Source organism: Rhinopithecus roxellana, chromosome 12 (assembly GCF_007565055.1).
Source record: "Rhinopithecus roxellana isolate Shanxi Qingling chromosome 12, ASM756505v1, whole genome shotgun sequence".
Lineage (NCBI taxonomy): Eukaryota > Metazoa > Chordata > Mammalia > Primates > Cercopithecidae > Rhinopithecus > Rhinopithecus roxellana.
Window position 1 is genome coordinate 116385167 of NC_044560.1, and position 21931 is coordinate 116407097.

The 21931-nt window shown below is 45.1% G+C and overlaps 2 protein-coding genes and 1 long non-coding RNA gene across 9 annotated transcripts in view; 1 reads left to right on the forward strand and 2 right to left on the reverse strand.

Annotated features, from left to right (window-relative positions):
* The window catches only part of ZNF577 (zinc finger protein 577), a 37588-nt gene extending 37310 nt beyond the window's left edge, over positions 1–278 (reverse strand). Inside the window, exon 1 of one of the 4 annotated variants that reach the window (XM_030941751.1) lies at positions 201–256. The gene's annotated coding sequence lies outside the window, so the exon portion shown is untranslated. Of the gene's footprint in view, positions 1–200 lie in introns of all 4 variants that reach the window. The other 3 variants (XM_030941749.1, XM_030941750.1, XM_030941748.1) reach the window with 3 other exon arrangements.
* A 51-nt stretch (positions 279–329) lies between these two features.
* On the forward strand, positions 330–15654 carry LOC104672698. The gene is made up of 3 exons (XR_749432.1): positions 330–431; positions 11319–11454; positions 15314–15654. It is a non-coding gene; the product is annotated as an uncharacterized LOC104672698 (long non-coding RNA).
* The window catches only part of ZNF649 (zinc finger protein 649), a 45561-nt gene continuing 26019 nt past the window's right edge, over positions 2390–21931 (reverse strand). For 2 of the 4 annotated variants that reach the window (XM_030941744.1, XM_030941743.1), the window contains 5 exons: positions 20047–20252; positions 15284–15485; positions 12003–12129; positions 11631–11726; positions 2390–6823 (listed from right to left, as the gene is read on the reverse strand). In XM_030941744.1, the coding sequence (XP_030797604.1) occupies positions 5466–6823; positions 11631–11726; positions 12003–12129; positions 15284–15298 (1596 nt within the window). In that variant the 5' untranslated portion in view covers positions 15299–15485; positions 20047–20252 and the 3' untranslated portion in view covers positions 2390–5465. Of the gene's footprint in view, positions 6824–11630; positions 11727–12002; positions 12130–14988; positions 15486–20046; positions 20253–21931 lie in introns of all 4 variants that reach the window. The other 2 variants (XM_030941746.1, XM_030941745.1) reach the window with 2 other exon arrangements.

A 21931-nucleotide genomic window follows, 5' to 3' on the forward strand; every position in this document is an offset into this window, starting at 1 on the left:
CTCTGCGAAACGAATCCCCAGCGAGGACTCCCCGCGAGCTCCCCGCAACACGGACCCCACGGGCTAGCGAACAACAAAAAAAACTCAACGCGCTCTCCCTGGCTCTGAAGCATTCCCCGAAGCCCACGCAGACCAGACCGATGACCCTCTGTCTCCACTGCTGGAGGCGAGTCACAGACCCTAAATCCCTGAACACTCGCCTCTGCCCGCCGCCCCGCGAACCCCGCAACCTGCAGACGCGACACTCGCACGTTTCGGGGATGGCGGCTGGTGAGGGCCACACAGCGTCTTTCCAGAGACGCGGAATCCGGCGAATGCCGTCGCTTCATGACGCAATATGTCTGCGCCCAGGGGATGCTTGCTGGGAGCAGCCATTTTCAACCCTAATGCCGTACAGCAGGCGGAGTTCCCCTTTTCGCGCCTTAAGACAGGTAGGCTTTGACGATGAAAAGGGATTGAAAAGGAGCCATTCCACCTTTTTTCCATTCCACGTGAACTGCTGGACTTTGGCTTTGCAACATTCGCCAGGGGCGCTACATAAACTGCTTAGTTTCTCAAAGGCTCAAGCCTGCCCTGATCTGTCTGCAGGCTGGGTAGAGATGGTCACAGACATTTAGGCACTTTAATCCTAAGAAGAGTGGAAAGAAACCATGTGGGCGCGGCAATCTGAGAGGAATTTCAAGAGGCAGGGACCTGAGCAACAATCGGAGGGGCTATTATCCTGAGGATGCTTCTAGCTGGAGGGACCTTATGGAGAAAGCTGCCTTTGAGAACTGCCTGACAAATATCTTTACATCTACATCAGATGTAGCCTCAGAGGAAGGAGTCAGTCAAAGAATGGGTAAAACGATGGCAAAGATTAGGTTATAATTGGCGTGGAGAATGGAGAACAGGGTTGATCAGCGGCCGACCAAAGTGGGGAACTGAAGGGGGCCAGCTCCTCAACAACCCGTGGGTGTCTCTTGTCAGGTGGGCACAGAAACTGAGAAAAGAAATAAGAGACAGAGACAAAGTATAGGGAAAGAAAAGTGGGCCCAGGGGACCGGCGCTCAGCATAGGGAGGAGGACCCACACCTGCACCAGTCTCTGAGTTCCCTCTGTATTTATTGATCATTATCTCTACCATCTCAGAGAGGGGGATGTGACAGGACAAGAGGGTAATGGTGGGGAGAGGGTCAGCAAGAAAACATGTGAACAAATGTCTCTGTGTCATAAACAAGGTTAAGAAAAGGTGCTGTGATTTGATGTGCACATACATAAACATCTCCGTGCATTAAAGAGCAATGGAATGTCTCGGTGTAAAACCCGATTGTATTTTCTATTTACTGAGATACGAGAAAACCGCCTTAAGACTGGAGGTTGAAGGGGTGGCCTGCCCCTCCACACCTGTGGGCGTTTCCCGTCAGGTGGGACGAGAGACTGAGAAAAGAAATAAGACAGGCCGGGCGCGGTGGCTCAAGCCTGTAATCCCAGCTCTTTGGGAGGCCGAGACGGGCGGATCACGAGGTCAGGAGATCGAGACCATCCTGGCTAACACGGTGAAACCACGTCTCTACTAAAAATACAAAAAATTAGCCGGGCGAGGTGGCGGGCGCCTGTAGTCCCAGCTACTCGGGAGGCTGAGGCAGGAGAATGGCGTCAATCCGGGAGGTGGAGCTTGCAGTGAGCTGAGATCCGGCCACTGCACTCCAGCCTGGGCGACAGAGCGAGACACCATCTCAAAAAAAAAAAAAAAAAAAAAAGAAATAAGACACAGAGACAAAGTATAGAGAAAGAAAAGTCGTCCCAGGGGACCTGCACCGGCACTGGTCTCTGAGTTCCCTCAGGATTTATTAATCACTATCTCTACCATCTCGGAAAGGGGGATGTGGCAGGACTGTAGGGTAATGGTGGGGAGGGTCAGCAGGAAAACATGTGAGCAAAGATCTCTGTGTCATCAATACGTTTAAGGAAAGGTGCTGTGCCTTGATGTGCACGTAGGCCAGATTTATATTTGACTTTACGCAAACATCTCCATGCATTAAAGAGCAGTATTGCCGCCAGCATGTCTCACCTCAAGCCATAAGGCAGTTTTCTCCTATCTCAGTAAATAGAACGTACGATCCGGTTTTACACCAAGACATTCCCTTCCCAGGGACGAAGAGGAGACAGATGCCTTCCTCTTATCTCAACTGCAAAGAGGCCTTCCTCTTTCACTCATCCTCCTCAGCACAGACCCTTTACGGGTGTCGGGCTGGGGGATGGTCAGGTCTTTCCCTTCCCACGAGGCCATATCTCAGACTGTCACATGGGGAGAAACCTTGGACAATACCTGGCTTTCCTAGGCAGAGGTCCCTGCGGCCTTCCACAGTGTATTGTGTCCCTGGGTACTTGAGATGAGAAAATGGCGATGACTTTTACCAAGCATACTGCCTTCAAGCACTTGTTTAACAAAGCACATCCTGCACAGCCCTAAATCCATTAAAACTTGAGTAAACACAGCACATGTTTCTGCGAGCACAGCGTTGGGGCTAGGGTTACAGATTAACAGCATCTCAAGGCAGAAGAATTTCTTAGTACAGAACAAAATGGAGTTCCTTATGTCTACTTCTTTCTACATAGACACAGTAAGTCTGATCTCTCTTTCTTTTCTCCACAATACACTGATTTTTTTTTTTAACTTGCCCTAATTAAGACAGTTTACCTACTGACAGGCCTAAGTGGTAAGATCTGAAGCCCTTCCTCAAATATCACTTTTCCAGTAATAGACTTGACCTCAGCCTTAAGCTAGCATCAGTTTTGTACCAGCACCTATTGACATTACCACTGACCACAGTTCAATTATTGTATCTATCAGCCTCGGAAAATATCATCCAGATTGGACAAAGACCTGCAGTATTCCAGTTTGCAACTAGATTCAGCTCTTCCAGAACCTCCTTGTCTTCCCCTAATCATGTTTAGCCTCTTCAGCTCTCTGTGGAACATGAGATACCAGGACACAGTTGATTCTCCTTTAAAGATCTCTTTTCATAAGGCACGAGGATACTTAACTGAGAGTACTTCTGCAGTGGGAGGCAATGAGGATAGATGCCAGGATGAATGTTGGGTCTGTTCCATTCCACAAGGAAGGTTGCAGCTGGTCAGTTATCTAGGAGTTTACAAGTTCATACTCCCAGGATTCTGAAAACAACAATTTGGATCAGGCATGACATTGCCTGTCCTATATTTGTATAAACCCCAGACCACCCACAGAGAAAAATGTAGGTGTAGCTCTCAGGTGCACACAACACCCCTTCTCCATTTTCTTGTTCAGTGGCCCATTCGTGGGTGTGGAGGCATTGGTGTTTGCCATCCAAGTCTCAAACCTGTTACAGGAACTTAGTTTCTCCCACACAATGTTGTTCATGAAGCCCCTGCACAAATGGCTAACAACACTCCAGTCTTTTCATCATCACCAGTGGGACGCTCTTCATGTAATCAAAAGTGTGGTGCATCAAAGTGCCAGGCCACCAAGGTTTTGTTAGTTGTGGCTGTGGCATTTTGTCACAGTTGGTTAAGTTAAAACAGGGCACCTCTGCTTCCTTCCCATGTTCGGTAAGCCAGTAAGCCACTTGAGTTCTGCTGGTATACGCTGTCATGTTAGGTATACTGGTGTAGTTTATCACTGGTAGGATGAGAGGGTCACTCTAGGTGGTGACAGGTGGGCCAGGATGGCAGATCCAGCAGGGCTTCATCAGGTTACTCTTGGTGGCCAGAGCTTGGGAGAGCCTAAGGAAAGCTTTATGTTTCCAGGTCTCTGCTGCCTTCTCATTGTGAAAAAAGCATATTGATAGATTAGTGCCCTCCCCCTAACTCTCCTGGGGCCTCAGATGTTCCCTACCTATTGGATAGGGGTTGGGCTGAGTTGGGGTAGGAACCCAGTCTGTTTATACCAGTCCCTGTTGATTGACCCAAACCTTTCAGCTTCAGTTGCCTAGTCCAGGAAGGGAGGTCACATCCTATATAAACTTGACGTCTGATATGTTGCACACCTAACTGGAAAGATCAGCTGTCTCTGGCCCCACTGGAGGGAACCTAGCACTGTGGTATTCCTTGGTCCTGTCCCTTACCCTTTCTTTTTGAAGGACTCATTTTCTGAAATAATATTGAATTAACTTTAGGGTCAGAAATTTAACAGCTAATCGTCATATGATCTTGGTTGGGCACTGAAGATAGACAATTAAAAAAAGGAACCCACAAATGGGAGAAGTGAATATAATGTTGTTACAGTCTCACCAGTGCATCACAATGTAGCAGTCCCTGGTTGTGAGGTATCAGAGTTCTTTGTCTCACAACCAAGAAAATTAAGGAGTATGGACGCAAAGGGAGAGGTTGGAGTCAAAGTTTAATAAGTGAAAAAAGAAAGCTCTCCACAGCAGAAAGGGAGCCTGAATGGGTTGCCATTTTTACAACTGAATTCAAAAGCTTTTCTATGAAACTCATCTCTGTAGCTATTTGTGTAACTTATCTGTGAAGCTGTCTGTGCAACTCCCCTTATCTGTGTAGCTGTCTTTAGGCAAGCACAAAGCATAGCTTCTCCTGTTTGTGTAACTGTGGGTCTGTTTTAAGTAAGACTCCTCACTCCCCCTGCAAGCTCCCATGGAGTTCACTATGTACATGCCTGAAAAGGGGAGGAAACTTCTTCCTGGGAGCCCACTAATCACACAAAGAACAAAAGGCTTCTATACTGGGCCTTACTTTCTTATCAGAGTAGCTCCTGCCTGAGTTTTCCCCACTCTGCTCTGTTCGTGCCTGTGCTTGATTTTTCAGACTTTCTGTTTAAAATAATTTTGCCGAAGGCCAGCTTTAGCTGTCTGCCCGATTAATTTTTCCTTTTTTCCTCCCTCTATGTGATAACCTTAACCAGTGATGTGGGGCAGACACTATCTCCTTTAACTTTTGGAATAATTAACACAGTAAATAGTAATAGTTCAAGATAGTCTGGCCAAAAAGAGACATCAGTTATACTATCTGACATATGATGAAGTCAGGAATGGAACAGAAAGCTCTCAAACAATCCTCATTTCTGCGGGGCTTCTTTGTTTCAAGAGTACTTTAATATTTTGATAAAGGCACTTCACAGTAGTGGGTTCACAGTGTTTTATTTCTATATGATTTCACCTGCTAAAGGATGTGGCAGAATGTACCACTGAAAATGTTGTCACATTCACTACCTTCCAGGAGTTTTTCTCCAGTGTGTACTGACACCTCTTAAGGACAAAGGCTCTCCCACCATCACTGTATTTCTACCCACTATGAGCTCACTGTTGCCATGGTGATCACCAATGATAGGGTCCCTCTTCCAAAAGAGGCTTTCCTACTTTCTGCATTCACAGGATTTCAAGCTTTGTATTGAAACAAGCTTGAAATCTTATGGAGGACTTAACCAGATAATCAACTAGATACTTTTGGTCAAGGCTTTTTCGCATTTAATATACAGTTTTCAATTATGTGTTTGTAACATAAAAGAAGATGTAATTGATGACTGAAGGCACGACCACGTTCACTGCATTTGTAAGGCTTCTGTCCTGTGCAAAGCTTCTATTATCTCCCGAGAGTGCACATCTGGCAAGTGGCTGTCCCACAAGGACTACGTTCCTATCTGCTAGGAGCCCGCTGGTGTTAAATGGCATCTGTGGGGTCACAGAAGGTATCTGCAGAGTCACCATATTAACAGGGCTTTTCCCCGGCGTGTGTTCACTAGGACTTAAGCTGTGACTTGCTGTGGAAGGACGGTCCACCTTCACTGAATCCCCTTGTTTCTCCCTTGTGTGTATTCTCTTATGTTTAATAAGGCAAGACATATAGAAGTAAGCTTTCTCACACTTATCACAGCCATAGGGTCTCTCTCCCGTGTGAGTTCTGTGATGTACAATGAGCATTGTCTTTGTAATGAAGGCTTTCCCACAGTCACTGCATTTATAGGGTTTCTCTCCTGAGTGAATTCTCTGATGTCTAATGAGTCCTGACTTCTGTGAACAGGGTTGCCCACATTCAGGACATACAAAGGGAGTCTTTCCTGTATGGTATCTCTGACGTGCTACAAGGCAAGACTTCTGGCTGAAGGCCTTACCACAGTCAATGCATCCATAAGGTTTCTCTCCAGTGTGAGTTCGTTGATGTATAATGAGATTGCCTTTCTGAATGAAGCCTTTTCCACATTCACTGCATGTGTAAGGCTTCTCTCCTGTATGAGTTCGCTGATGTACAATGAGTAGTGATTTTCTGGAGAAAGCTTTCCCACATTCGCTGCATTGATGGGGCTTATTTCCCGTGTGAATCCTTTGATGTTCAGTAAGCTGAGATTTCCTGGGGAAGGCTTTCCCACATTCACTACACCCATGCGGTTTCTCTCCTTTGTGAGCTCTCTCGTGTTCAGTGAGCCTGTACTTCTTGTAGAAGGTTTTCCCACACAAGCTACACCCATGGGGTTTCTTTCCTGTATGAATTCTTTTATGCTCAGTGAGCTGAGACTTCTTGAGGAAAGCTTTCCCACAGTCAGTGCATTCATGGGCTGTCTGTATCTTGCATGTTTGCTGATGTTTAAGGAATCGTGACTTAGCGCTGATGGGTTTTCTACTTTCATGGAATTCCATTTCCATAGGCATTTGTTCACGATTATCATGGAGAAAAGCTCCATCTCCATTAAACTCAGCAGGCTCCTTTCTGTTGTATCTTCTGCTCTGGTTGGTTAAACCTAAACACGATGTCAAAGTTCTTCCACGCTCATAGTGTTGCCCCATCCTCTTCAGTATTCTTTGGTTTTGCAAGTGCTGCTGCAGATGATCATCAGCTTTCTCAATTTCTAAGAGACAGAACAATAAATCCTTCCATGATCATCACATGGAATAAAACTGCTTCAAAGATGCCTCGGGGTTGGCTGGCTTTTTACTGGAAACCCTACGATACCAACATGGAAGGAATTCCAAGTATAAATGTTCCCTATCTGTTAAAAAACTTTTAAGAATTGTAGTTAAATACACATAAGATAAAATTTGCCGGCCAGGCACGGTGGCTTATGCCTGTAATCCCAGCACTTTGGGAGGCCAAGGCAGGTGGATCATGAGGTCAAGAGATCGAGACCATCCTGGCCAACATGGTGAAACCCCGTCTTTACTAAAAATACAAAAAATTGGCTGGGCGTGATGGCACACGCCTGTAGTCCCAGCAACTCGGGAGACTGAGGCAGAAGAATTGCTTGAACCTGGGAGAAGGAGGTTGCAGTGAGCCGAGATTATGCCTCTGTACTCCAGCCTGCCAACAGAGCGAGACTCCATCTAAAAAAAAAAAACAAAAAATTTGCCAGCCAGGCACAGTGGCTCATGCCTCTAATCTCCAACACTTTGGGAGGCTGAGGTGGGAGGAGCGCTTGAGCCCAGGAGTTTGAGACCAGCCTGGGCTACATAGGGAGACCCTGTCTCTACAGAAACATTTTTTTTTAATTTGAAAAAGAATAATCCTGAGTAGGGAAACAGCAGACATAGGGATTAGAATAAATAGAAAGGCAAGTTAAAATGTTGGATACACAGCATTTGACTTCATCCTAATTCTATTAGACTGCTGGGTGCTAAAATATGCCCTTCTCCATTCTGTAGACCATCATCACACTAACTTTCCTAGAGCACCAATCTCACATGTGCAGGAAAATTGCAGTCAGTACTCCAACCTTTGTTAAAATAGAGACCACAGACTGACGGAACAGACTCTTTGTGGCAATAAGATACCAAATTATAAACTAGGCCTAAGGACACACAGGCAAGGGTTAAGTTGTACACCCCCTACACTTAAAGAATAAACTATGTTCTAACTGCCACGACTTTTTTTGTTCTGTTTTTTTCTTTTTCTGTAGCAGCTAAACAAACACTGGCCTTGGGACAAGCAATATTGAAACAATTGCAGCTCCCCAACCACCAGAGGCTGACTAACTGATGCCCCTCACCCCCAACAGCATTCCTAACTGCAGCTATGATTGGACAGGAGACTGATCTTAATATCTTTCTCCTGAGAAACACCAGTGAGGCTGTTTTGGTCAGTTGCTGGAGTCTGTGCAGACTTTTCTTATATCCTGTAAAGGACCTCCTAGCACAGAGTCAAATTCCACCTCATTTTAATGTTAAAACTCCACTCCAAAATGAACATGGATATGTTACATATATGTTTGCTTGCTATGCACACATTTCATGATTCTCATAAAGATATTCATAAGACTCCCCATCTCTCACTGAACAGGTATGCAAAGCAAATTCTGCAAAGCAAAAAGCCTCCTGCAAGGCAAAAAAAAAAAAAAAAAGAGTTTCCCCTCTCTTCAGTGATGTGTGTTCCTTTCACTTCCCCAAGGTCACATTACTCAGATCTGCGAATCATCTTTTGTTAGAACATAAAGTTTCTCTTTGTCTCCTTGATTTTTCTTTTCTTTTCTTTTTCTGAGATGGAGTCTCACTCTGTCACCCAGGCTGGAGTGTAGTGGCGCAGTCTCGGCTCACTGCAAGCTCCGCCTCCCGGGTTCACGCCATTCTCCTGCCTGAGCCTCCCGAGTAGCTGGGACTACAGGCGCCCGCCACCGCGCCTGGCTAATTTTTTTTGTATTTTTAGTAGAGACGGGGTTTCACCGTGTTAGCCAGGATGGTCTCGATCTCCTGACCTTGTGATCCGCCCGCCTTGGCCTCCCAGAGCGCTGGGATTACAGGCGTGAGCCACCGCGCCAGGCCTCGATTTTTCAATTAACACCTTGTATCTACCTGGCTATGACACATTCTCTTATGTTCCAACAGAAAGAGAAACACAGCGATCCCTATGGACTTTCAGAACATGCAAGCGGAACACGTGGTCCTTTCCACACAGCTCTGCCACTGTACCACATGTGGAAACTGTCACCTTCTTCATCATGCCCTACTTGCATAGGTGTCATATTGGATTTTTTTTTTCCACTTTACTGTCCCTAATATACTAATCCCTCACCTTGCCACTAACAGCCTCTACTTCCTGAATTTTGTACTTATGGCTCTGTTGGCATCAGTGAAGGGAACCCTTAAGGCACACCTTCCTACGTCTGAATCAAGACTCGAGGCAGCTTTACTTTTAGTTTTTCTTCGAACATCAACTATACGGTATTATTGCTGCAATACTGCCACCAGGTGAAAGGTAACCTCTACGCAGAGCCAGAAAAATACACAACTTTACCTCCACCACCATCCTAAATTACTGGCACAGAAAATTCACAGCGGGAGCTGAACAATAAAAGTTTTACCATTACCAGACGCATCCACTGTAAGTTCCCACTTGACCGTTTCCCAGCAAATATCTTCTAACACTGGCCTCCATGTGACCAGTTTCAGGCTAATCTCTTTTTTTTTTTTTTTTTTTGAGATGGAGTCTTGCTGTGTCACCCAGGCTGGAGTACAGTGGCACGATCTTGGCTCACTTCAACCTCTGCCTCCCGGGTTCAAGCAATTCTGCCTCAGCCTCCTGAGTAGCTGGGATTACAGGCATGTGCCACCACACCTGGGTAATTTTTTGTATTTTAAGTAGAGGCAGGGTTTCACCACGTTGGCCACACTGGTCTCAAACTCCTGACCCTCGGGTGATCTGCCCACCTCGGCCTCCCAAAGTGCTGGGATTACAGGAATGAGCCACCGCACCTGGCCTTCAGGCTAATCTTCTGACAGTCCCCACGTGGCCTTGCAATTCCAGTTCTACAACTTCTTGTCTTGTCATAGTTCTTCATCTTAATTCAATACCTTTCTCAATTTCTTGTCTAGACCACTGTAGGTTACATTTCTTCTAAAGTCCTACAATTCTTTCTGTGTTTACTATTCACTTTATCTTTGTATAGCCCTGAATTGTAACAAAAACATTTCACATGTTCAAAAGTTTAATTTGTAAATATTACATAAAAATTTGCCCTATTTTTGCTAACAAAATCTTTGCTCAAGAGAGACATTCTGTTTCTCACTAAATTCAGTCTCCTCTACTGTGTATTATGGCTACAGTTCAGCAACTCATGAAAACAGCGCCCGAGAGAGCTTCGTGTAAAGACAAGCCCAGGCCCCCAACCCAATTCTAACAAAACCAGACTCTCAGAGCAAGAGACCTTGGTATGGACAGTGTCATGAAAACTCCTTTAATAAAGATCTTGCCTTTAAGAAACGCTTAATAGATAGAAAAGTATGACCTCTCTTCAGCCTGGCTAATCTGTCCTTCGATAAAGAAATGCATGAATGACCAAGATGTATTTCAGTCTTATATGAGGAAGAATGAAAACCAGGCCCTTGACTCCGGAGTAGCAAAGGAACCTCAAGCACCACCAAATCCCACTGATACGATATCTATAGGAGTGGCTTGTGTGTGATTGGGGTGCAAAGTAGAATGGGAATCTAGAGATGGAAGATACTATTATATCGTAGTGTATTATAAACCATGTCATGAAAAGAAAATTCAAGGTGAAAAATACATACTGTCAGAATGCAAAAAACAAACCATAGTCACATACCTATGCCTCAGGTTTTTTTGTTTTTCTGTTTTTTGTTTTGAGATGGAGTCTTACTCTGTTACCCAGGCTGGAGTGCAATGGCGCGATCTCAGCTCACTGCAACCTCCTGGGTTGCCTCAGCCTCCCAAATAGCTGGGACTACAGGCATATGTCACCACGCCCGGATAATTTTTGTATTTTTAGTCGAGACGGGGTTTCACCATGTTGGCCAAGCTGGTCTCAAACTCTCGACCTCATGATATGCCCGCCTCGGCCTCCCAAACTGCTGGGATTACACGTGTGAGCCACCATGCCTGGCCTCCTGTGCCTCAGTTCTTATCTCATTTGATGAATCAGCAACTCTAGACAATGCTTATGGCACTCTCTCTCTCTTACATAAATGTATATACAGATACAGATAAAGTATATATATATAAATGTATATAAACACCTACAGACACATACACATATATATACAAACACATGCATATACATATAAGTGCTGTTCTAGCAAATTAATCAAACTTGAGGAGAGGGTCTTGGGAACCCCTACTTTACAGCTGGTTCATCAGAAGCTGAGGTGACAACCTGGGAATTGCCACTGGCATTTGAAGTGGGAGACAGTCTTGGACCGATCCCTTAACCTGTGGGATCTGATGCCACATCAGGTAGATAGTGTCAGAGCTGATTTGAAATAGAGGACACCCAGCTGATGTCTGCTGGAGAATTGTCTGAGGTGTGAGAAAACAACCCCTATATATCCAGTGGCATAAATGCTGTGTTGAGTGACTATGTGAGAGAAAAAAAAACCAGTTTGTTGTTTTTGCCTCAGAAACACAAAATGATCCTCTGACAAGTGATGAAGAAGAATAGGAAGATATGAAAATCCAAGCAAGAAGAACTTAGGGGAAACAACATCTAAGAAGAAATGAATAGGGATCAGTTCAGTTCCAAGAAGAGATAAAGGGGTATGTATGTTTCTCTAAATTCCTATAAGAAAAAGAGCTCTTGTATCATATGGGGAGAAGGATATGTGGCAGCTGTTTCTGTCTCCCTAAACACTTTCACAACTGTCATGCCTTTTCTAAATGACCAGAATGTGACTTTCACTGCCTTCCTCTCTTGCTGGTTCTCTCTCACTTACCTGGATGAGTTGGACTGTGGATTTCATCTTCTAATGCCCATAGCGGTTCTCCTTGTTCCAACTTGGTGAGGGCATCAGGTTTGCTAGCTTGAAACCCTGTTTGTGGGAAATGGGAGAAGACTTAGGCTTACTGAATTGCACTACGTGGCTCTGATGATAGGAGAAAGGTACATGTTAGGGACTGCATAATTTGCATGTTAGCAAATTAAAGCCTTTTTTTTCTAAGATGAAGGAAGATAGTGCCTCCTCCTCTGGGACCAGAGAGGGGCCTGAGGATCTGCCATTTGGGAGCACAGCAAAGCTTCCAGAAGCTAAGAAAGCAAAGGCCACTGACTGGGCGCCCTCTGAGTGACACAGGGCAGTGGTCCTCACCCACTGACACAAGGTTGCTGTAGTTCTCCAACATCACATCCTGGTACAGATGCTTCTGAGCAGGGCCCAGGAGCTGCCACTCCTCCCAGGTGAAGTCCACAGCCACATCCCTCAGGGTCAGTGATTCCTGTAATAACACAGTCCTGCTTAATATGAAGTGTTTCTCTTTTATTGACATGGAAGAAATATGAAGTTGTTCTGCCCATTTTCACTATATAAGTTGCACCTGTACAGTTGTCCTTTGGTATACTCAATGGAATGGTTTTAGGATGCCCCGCATATACTGAAACTGTGCATACTCATGACCCACAGTTGGCCTGGTGGAATCTGCTTATGGTACTGTGTATAAGTGAGTTGCACATCCTGAGAATATTATATTTTTGATTCAAGCTTGGATATAAGTGGACCCTTGCAGTACAAACTCAGCATGTTCACAAATAAACTGTATTCCTAGTTTTTTCAATATACTTTGACAGAAGCAAAGTCATAGTAAAATATTCTATATTTTATAATAACCATGCAGCCTCCATTAATCCAACAAATCATAAGTTTCTGTAATATGCAGCCATTAAATCCTCTTGCTAACATAAGAACATCTGCAGTGTTTTTCAGCACCTACTTGCAACCCTGAACTATATGCTATAGTCATACAGCACGAGCAGAATAATCTAGCATGATTCCCTTCATGTGAACTATACCATGATATTTAGCAAAACAACAAATAAACTATGCAGTGGCCGTAAAAAATAAGCCATCATACATGTAAGCATTGACATGCATAGATACATGTATATGTATACAAACGCATGTGTACACACACATACACACACATGCAGACACAGATGTCCTCACAGGTAAATCCCTAGAACAGGAAGACAAGCATTTGTTAATGACATACTAGGGAATTAGGAAAAAAAGTATACAGAGGGGGAACTTTGTTTTCTCACTATGTGTACTATTTAACTTTCACATTGAAAAATCTATCCATGAGGTCAGGCGTGGTGTCGCATGCCTGTAAACCCAGCACTTTGGGAGGTGAAGGCGGGTGGATCACCTGAGGTCAGGAATCTGAGACCAGCCTGGCCAACATGGCGAAACCTGGTCTCTACTAAAAATCCAAAAATTAGTTGGGCATGGTGGCGCCTAGATGAAGCATGAGAATTGCTTGAACCCAGGAGGCAGAGGTTGCAGTGAGCGGAGATCTCACCACTGGGTGGAGATACTTAACAAAGTAAGACTGTATCTCAAACAAACAAACAAACAAAAACTATCCATGAATCTGTGGTTCTTTCTGATACCAAATACACAGTGTCTTTTCCAGCAACACTTCTCCAGCCCTCTGATTCTCTGATGCCAACTGGGTATCCTAGAGTTCGATCCTATGCTAACACTAACCACTGAGGGTTATCATCAGACTGCAAGTTTAAGGGCTCGGTCCCACAAGACTGCCCTCACATCATGTGCCACTCTGGGGTCCCCACATTATCACACTTCTGTCCAACTTGACCACAATTGGGGGCTGCCACAACCTTCCTGCTCAGGTTCGATAATTTGCTAGAATGACTCACAGAACTCAGGAAAATGTCACACAATTACAGTTTATTATCTAGGATACAAATGACAGCCAGGTGAAGAGGTACAGAAGTCAAGGTCCAAAGGGTGCCGAGCACAGAAGCCTCTGTTCCTGTGGAATTGCAGCGCACCCTTCCCCCACCCCCCACTTCCACATGTGATCTCCAAACCCCATGGGGGTTTTTATGGAGATTCTATGATGTGGGCATGATTAAATCATCAACCATGGCTGGGCGTGGTGGCTCACGCCTGTAATCCCAACACTTGGGGAGGCCGAGGCAGGCAGATCATGAGGTCAAAAGATCGAGACTATCCTGGCCAATATAGTGAAACCTTGTCTCTACTAAAAACAACAACAACAACAACAACAACAAAGGTAGCTGGGTGTGGTGGTGCCCACCTGTAGTCCCAGCTACTCAGGAGGCTGAGGCAGGAGAATTGCTTGAACCCAGGAGGTGGAGGATGCAGTGAGCCGAGATTGTGCCACTGCACTCCAGCCTGGCGACAGAGCGAGACTCTGTCTCAGAAAAAAAAAGAAAAAAGAAATAATCAACCACTGGTGACAGAATCTGGAGGTCAGGGGTGGGACTGAAAGTCCCAACTCTGTAATCAAGGCTTGGTCTTTCTGGCAACCAGCCCCATCCTGAGGTCACCTCATTACTCAGGTATGGTTGAAACTCAGGTATGGTTGAAACATAAACTCAGGTATGGTTGAAAGGGGCTGGTTATGAAGAACAAAATACACTCCTATCACTCAGGAAATTCTAAAGGTTTTAGGAGCTCTGTGCCAGGAACCAGAGACAGAGACCAAATATATACACATTTAAAACTATCATGAGTCATTTGCATAATTTTTTCAAGTTAAGCCATTAAAAGAGGTGAGAGGTTAACAACTGGATTTGAAAACAGGGAAGGGCTCTGTATTTTCTGAGACAACATGACATTCTAAAGCAAACCCTGTGGATCTCAACAACCCAAGCCATTGCCAAAGGGAACTTTCAACTCCCTATGGTCAAATCTGTACTTAAACGCCAGTTTAGTGACCTGTTCAAGGAGCGCCTTTGAAAGCAAACCTTGCATTGTTTAGGCAATTAGGTTTATTCACAGATAAACAGACTGCAACAAGGTTGGGTATATAGGCCGCGGTGCTGGGAGCTACTGAAATACTGTGTTCATTAAATTCTGCTTGGTATAGTCCCAGAGAGGACTCAGAATAATCGTGTAGAAACAGCCACACGAAACTTGCTTGTATATCTTTTGGGAAGAAAGCTGTTAAGGACAAAAAGTCTATCCTGTCACCTCTAGCAAAAAGCATCAAATGAATTTTCCAAGATTTAAGTGCTATAAAATACTGATATCCCCTGAGGAAGGGACCCGCATTCTCCTCAGAATCAGTGCACATCATGTAACTTACCATGATTTTCTGGGTGTGATGGTGGCCAAAGATTTTGGATACAAGTTGACACTTAATGTAACCAACAGGGTCCGGCAGAGTCACACATCATAGGCCAACACTGGTCACGTGTGAGCTATGTGAACAATGTATTCATGATCCCACTGTGTCCTGGTTAAAAGGTACAGTCTAAGTCTGTTTCTCCCCAGAGCTCATTTTTTCCAATTTATACTTTTAATGTAAAGGAACTGATTTCTTCAGACTTCCACAAATCCATCAGGGAACCGCGTTAAGAATAAAACAAACCAAAAGTCACCTGGGCCTCTGTCATTTTCTTCTGTTTCAGGAAATATCCAAGAACTGGGATCCTTCATCTTTGGTTTCTTCTGGATCCTCCCTAAATTTTGGCTGTGAAATCTGAGTTTCCATTTAAAAGTGTTCCCAGAAATGATGACATCCACATCCAGGAACCTCCTCCTTCCTTCGCTTGAAGTCTCTTGCTTCTGGGGAGCCAGGATCTGTGGAGTAAAAATCAAGTTCATTTGGTGACACATTCCCTCCGGGCCCAGATGCTGTCTCTGCTGCGTAAACTCTCCTGAAGTCAAGGCCAAGCAATATATCTAAGCATCCCTTTGTCAGGTGTCTCCGAGTCTTTACATCCCAGGGCAATAAAACAACACTCTGAATGTGGAGAGTCACATGGGAGTGGGCTTCACTAGGAGCCGGCATATGTGGCCACATTCCAGTGCTTCAAAGGAGTATCTTTCTCCTTAAGCACAGTGTTTATAGATAAAAGAGCAGGTCAACGTGATGGCAATAAGGCGGCTTTCCTCCTCAGAGGCCTCCTGAGGCTTTCCACAATTTATTGTCCCATATTTTTATGACCAGTTTATACCGGCACCCTGTAAGCCTTTTTCCCAACAATCGTGAGACACACAGAGAAGAAACACACAGGGAAAAGACAAGACCATGTGAAGATGGAGGCAGAGACGGGAGTGATGCTGCCACAAGTCAAGGACACCCGAGAGTCTGTTAGAAAAGCGGAGACAGGTGAATGAATGCAGGCAGCTGTGCCAGGGGTCCCTCAAGACCACTCCCAGATGCAGTGATTCACTAGGTGAACTCACAACACTCAGTTTGTAACCATATTCATGGCAACCACTGATTACTGTGAAAACATACAGAGCAAAACCAGCAAAGGGAAAGGTACATGTGGCAAAGTCTGGAGGAAGCCAGACACAAGTTTCAAGTTCAGTCTCTTTGGAGTCACACAGGATACACTTGATTCCTCCAGCCACAAGTTGTGACAACACACGTGAAATGCTATAGACCAAGGAAGTTTATTAGAGAGAGATTGTGTGCCCATGGATTTTACTGGGGGCTGATCATGAAGATGCTCACTGCCTAACATACAACAAAACTCCAGAATCCCAGAGGAAAGCAGGTGTTCAGGATAAACCGCATTGTTTGAAAAAACAACTTAGGCACAGTGAGCCACTCTTATTAGGAAATGGTGAGACGGCCTCCAAAAATCTAAGCTCCCAAATGCCAGATGCTATGGTTTGAATGTTTGTGCCCTCCAAAATTCATGTTGAAACTTACTCTCCAATGCAATGGTATCAAGAGACGGGCTTTTAGGAAGTGATTAAGTCATGAGGGCTCCTCCCTTGTGAGTGGCATTAAGGCCCTTACACAAGAGGCTTTGGCCAGGCGCAGTGGCTCATGCATGTAATCCCAGCACTTTGGAAGGCTGAGGTGGGAGGATCACTTGAGGCCAGGAGTTTGAGGCTGCGGTGAGTTGTGATTGCACCACTGCACTCTAGCCTGGGCAACAGAGCAAGACCCCGTCTCTTCAAAAAAAAAAAAAAAAAAAAAAAAGGCCAGGTATGGTGGCTCACACCTGTAATTCCAGTACTTTGGGAGGCAAAATTGGGCAGATCACTTGAGCTCAGGACTTGGCAACATGGTGAAACCCCATCTCTACAAAAAATACAAAAATTATCCAAGTGTGGTGGCACATGCCTGTATTCCCAGCTACTCAGGTGGCCGAGGCAGGATTGCTTGAGCCTGGGAGGTTGAGAGGTTGAGACTGCAGTGAGCTATGATGGTGCCACTGCACTCCAGGCTGGGTGGCAAAGTGAGACTCTGTATCCAAAAAAAAAAAAAAAACCTAAAGAAAGAGGAAAATAATAGCAATAATAAAAACAAAAGAAGCTTCACACACAGATCAGCCCTTTTTGCTCTTCCGCCTTCTGCCACGTGAGGGCACAGCATTATTCACCTCCAGAGAAATAGCGACAAAACACTCTATTGAAAGCAGAAATCGGGCCCTCGCCAGACACCAAACCTGCTGGTGCTTTGATCTTAGATTTCCCAGTCTCCAGAACTATAACCAATAAATTTCTGTTGTTTATAAATTATCCAGTCTCGGCTATCTTGTTATAGCAGCACCAACAAGACTAAGACAGCATCCGACAATTGACTTCAATTCTGAGACTGTGTATCTGGACCTAGTGTCAGATACCACAGATTAAGTGCTCAGTTCAAGCCTGCCCCCAACTTCAGATGCAAGTTGCAAGCAGCAGGTTGTCACCTGTACCTCTGATGGACCAGCTATAAATCAGGATTCACACGGCCTCCTCCTCAGGTTCGATTAATTTGCTGGATGGCTCGCAGAACTCAGGAAAACACTTAACATTTACTAGTTTATTTTAACCCTTTTCCTGTCTAGAAAAACGACGTGCAGCTTGCTGCCAGCGCTTATTTAATTTGTCATAAATATGCTCTTTGAGGCTGCAGTAGATCTGATTTTCAATGTGGAAATAAAATATAAAAGCTGTCCTAGGAGTTATTTCTCATCAGAACTAACATTAGAATCGTCTGCATCATCAGAATTGTCTGTTTGGAAAAATCGGCTCCATCCAGCGAGTCTTCGGCCAAGAACTGCTTGAGAATGATGTTAACATCACGTGTAGGAATGCTATGTTTTCTAGGATTTGACATTTTCAGTGATTGAGAACTACCACATTTTGTAAATGGAAATACCACTACTAAAAACAGAATGCTATAAATAGAATGATGTCTTTTGTTTCCAAAGTCGATCTACTAGAACGATCTGAAAATAATAAAAGTGAGATCGTTCATGACAAAGTTATCTCGGGGTAAATGCTCCAGCTGCAAGCACCAATGGTGAATATTCTCAGGGCAAATGGGAAAAGGAATAAAGGATATTACAAAGGATACAGATGAAGAGCCAGATGGAAGGGAAAGCACAGGGCAAAGTTTGTAGCAAGGGGCGTTGGACTTCCATGCCCTCCAAGGAAGCTTATGAGATTCAGTGCACCACCCCTCAGGCACCTCTACCTGCTCAAGAATCTGTAAGTTCCCCAGAAGTTCACCAATCATTTTGAGTTTTTATGCCAGTTTCATTATATGGGCTTACTTGATTAAAACACTAACCACTGGTGATCAACTCAACCTTCAACCTCCCTGTTGCCAGGCAGAGCTAAAATTTCCAACCCTCAAATCACACAGTTAGTTGCCCTGGCAACCAGCCTCCCCCATCCTAAGGTCAGCCAGAAGCCCCCGGTCACCTGCCATCTCAATGCCACAGGAAGACACTTATCCCTAAAGAGGTTCCAAGGGTTTTAGGAGACATGTGCCAGGAAACAGGACAAAGATCAAGCACATATTTCTTATAAATCATAACAATCATAGCTGGGAGCGGTGGCTCACACCTGTAATCCCAGCACTTTGGGAGGCCGAGGCGGGAGGATCACCTGAGGTCAGGAGTTCAAGACCAGCCTGGCCAACATGGTGAAACCCTGTCTCTACTAAAAATACAAAAATTAGCCAGGCATGGTGGTGCGCGCCTGTAATCCTAGCCGCTCGGGAGGCTGAGGCAGAAGAATCGCTCGAACCCAGGAGGTGGAGGTTGCAGTGAGCTGAGAGATCTCACCACTGCACTTCAGCCTGGACAACAGAGCTAGATTCCGTCTGGCGGATGGGGGGAAACTTTGATCCTCAAATGCTCGAGGAGACTGATGCTTAAGCAAACTAAATATTGCCTGAGAAGGACTCCATACTTCTATATTTGAGTCCTTGTGGATAAACTGCAGACAAAATTGAAAACCGAACTTAATCGTATACACCTGTAACAATAGCTGAGCGTTGCCAATCCCAGCGGCCATACTCATAGAATGCTGAATGTTCCAACGGCGTTCAAATAAGGCAAACGACGAGTGGTAACCAATATCACTGTTTCTGGACCTCGCTTCCGATTCCTGTATGTCACTTTTTTGTCTATAAATTCGTTCTGACCACGAGGCACCCCTGGAGTCTCTGTTAATCTATTGTGCTTCTGGGGGCTGCCCAATTCGCGAATCGTTCATTGCTCATTTAAACTCCTTTAAATTTAATTCGGCTGAAAATTTTCTTTCATCACTGATTTGAGTACTAATAAAACTCCGGTCTCCCAGCACGGCCGGCTCTGCATGAATTGCTCTTTCTCGAACATTGCGATTTCCCTATCTTGACAAATCGGTTCTGTCTAGGCAGCCGGCAAGGGTGGGCGGTTATAGTTTCACAACTCAACCACCAGCCAGGGGCCTGGGCTTGTAAAATATCAGATTTTACAAGCCTCTGAGCCCCATATGCCTGGGCCTTCCCTAAACACTTAACACACATCCCTGATTCACCCCCAAAACCTACACCAGACACCCTCGTAGGCTGCCCAGCATTCCGGCTTCATCACCGACTTTAAACTGTGGCGTTTAGAGTGACAATAATAGGGTCGGTGGTGAAGCCGGAGTGCTGGGCAGCGTCCCCCTACAGTTCTCGAGCCAGTGATCGACAGCCCTACTAACAGAGTGACCCTCAGAGACCCCAACCTCTGACGCCGAATCTCAGTCGCTGAACTCGACAGACCCTTAACGCCCGACCACAAGAACTCTCCCATGCCGGACCGCAAAGGCACCCCAACCCAAAGGCTCCACCGCCCAGGCCGCCAGCTCTCCCCACAGGCTCCTCAGAAGCTCCCTGCCACTTTAACCTACTCCACAGAGAGACCCAAACGCTCACCTGATTTTCTCCTGCCTACATCTAAATTCCGCGATTGCTTCTTTTTCTGGCCCTTAAATCCCAGCATTGGCACCGGCCTACGGCGGCCGACGAGGACGCGAGTCAATGCTGCAGCGCTAGTACGCTCGGATTTAGGCTTCTCTTCGGGGACGTAACATGTCCGCACCGTGTGCCACGGCTCTCTGGGCGCGGCCATCTTGGTAGATCTGACGTACAGAAGGGAAACAGTTGTTCTTGTGTCATTAACCCAGGATGGCTCTCCTGAAAACAAAAATCTGAAGCGCAGTAAACATTTTCTAGAGTTTATCTGAACAAACAGCAGTTCATGAATTGGGAAGCATCAAACCAAAAAGAAGTCTCGTGGTCCCATGCTTAAATCATTAGACGCAAGTATTCATAGGGTGAATGAAGAAGTAAAACAAAGAAATTATCTGATCAGTTACAATTATAAAAATGGATTTTTTTATTTGCCTTGGAAAGTCCCTAATGACATAATAGTATGTGAGTTGGCCGCTTTTGATCAGCTGAGACTGAGTTTTGTCTTTCCCTAACACAACCATTTGCCAGAAATGACTCAAGTGAATTGTCGCTTAGGTTTGCAGGTCAAGCAAAGTTAAGGCTGTTTTTAAGGTCTACCAGGTTTTGTTTGCTCAGGAGTTTTTCAAGTCTGGTCTGCATTTTAATTTTGCTTTGACACAGGAGTCAGTGAGATGGCACTAATGTGTTCCCTCTCCTGACACCTCAACCCCTGCACTGTGAGGTTGGAGCACCAACAACACTGCACAAGCCACACAGATATTCAGAGGCTCAAATGGAACCAAGGTCAGCACAGTACCAACTATATCTACCTCAGTGAGCTGGGGAGAGGTGACTGCACCCTTTATTGACTGACTACTAGAAAACTGTCAAGAGGCAGCCCACTGAACATGGCTATCTTAGGGGAATTTCAGGTGTCCCTACAGCAGAAAGGGGGAAAAAAATAGGACACTTAGCTTGAGTAGTCAAGGCTCATGACAAGTCCCTGCATCTCAGCTACTAACTTTAAAGTTATGAGTGAGGATTGATATATATACGCATAAATTTATTGCTTTTTGCTTCAGGCTGTTTGGAAAACACCAAGCATAAAAATTTGAAATTGTGTTCTATGAAAAAACTGGATACAAAAGCCACTATCAAGGTAGGAGATGGGACTTGACTGAAGAGGCCAGGCTCCGACACCAGACTAAATAGAAGACTAGCTAAAACAGCAACAGGGCAGAGGCAGCTTTTCATAAGACATACCTACTAGTATGCCATGTCATGTTTACCATTTCCATGGTAACACCTGGGAGTTATTGCTGCTTTCCATGACAAGCTGATGACCTGAAAGTTACCACCTTTTCCTAGAAATTTCTGCATAATCCACCACTTAATTTGCATATAAGTAAAAGTGGGTAGAAATATGACTGAAGGGCTGCCTCTGAGCTGCTACTCTGGGCATACTGCTCCACAAGGAGCAGAACCTCTGCCGCTGCTGTGCACTGCCACTTCAATAAAAGTTGCTATCAAAGGCCGGGTGCAGTGGCTCACGCCTGTAATCCCAGCACTTTGGGAGGCCAAGGCAGGTGGATCACGAGGTCAGGAGTTTGAGACCAGCCTGGCCAATATGGTGAAACACTGTCTCTACTAAAAATACAGAAATTAGACTGAAGACCATCATTCTCAGCGAAGTATCACAAGGATAGAAAACCAAACACTACATGTTCTCACTCATAAGTGGGAGTGAAGAGAACATATGGACGCAGGGAGGGGAATATCACACACTGGGGCCTTTCAGGGGGTGGGAAACTGGGGGAGGGATAGCACTGGGAGAAATACCTAATGTAAATGATGAGTTGATGGGTGC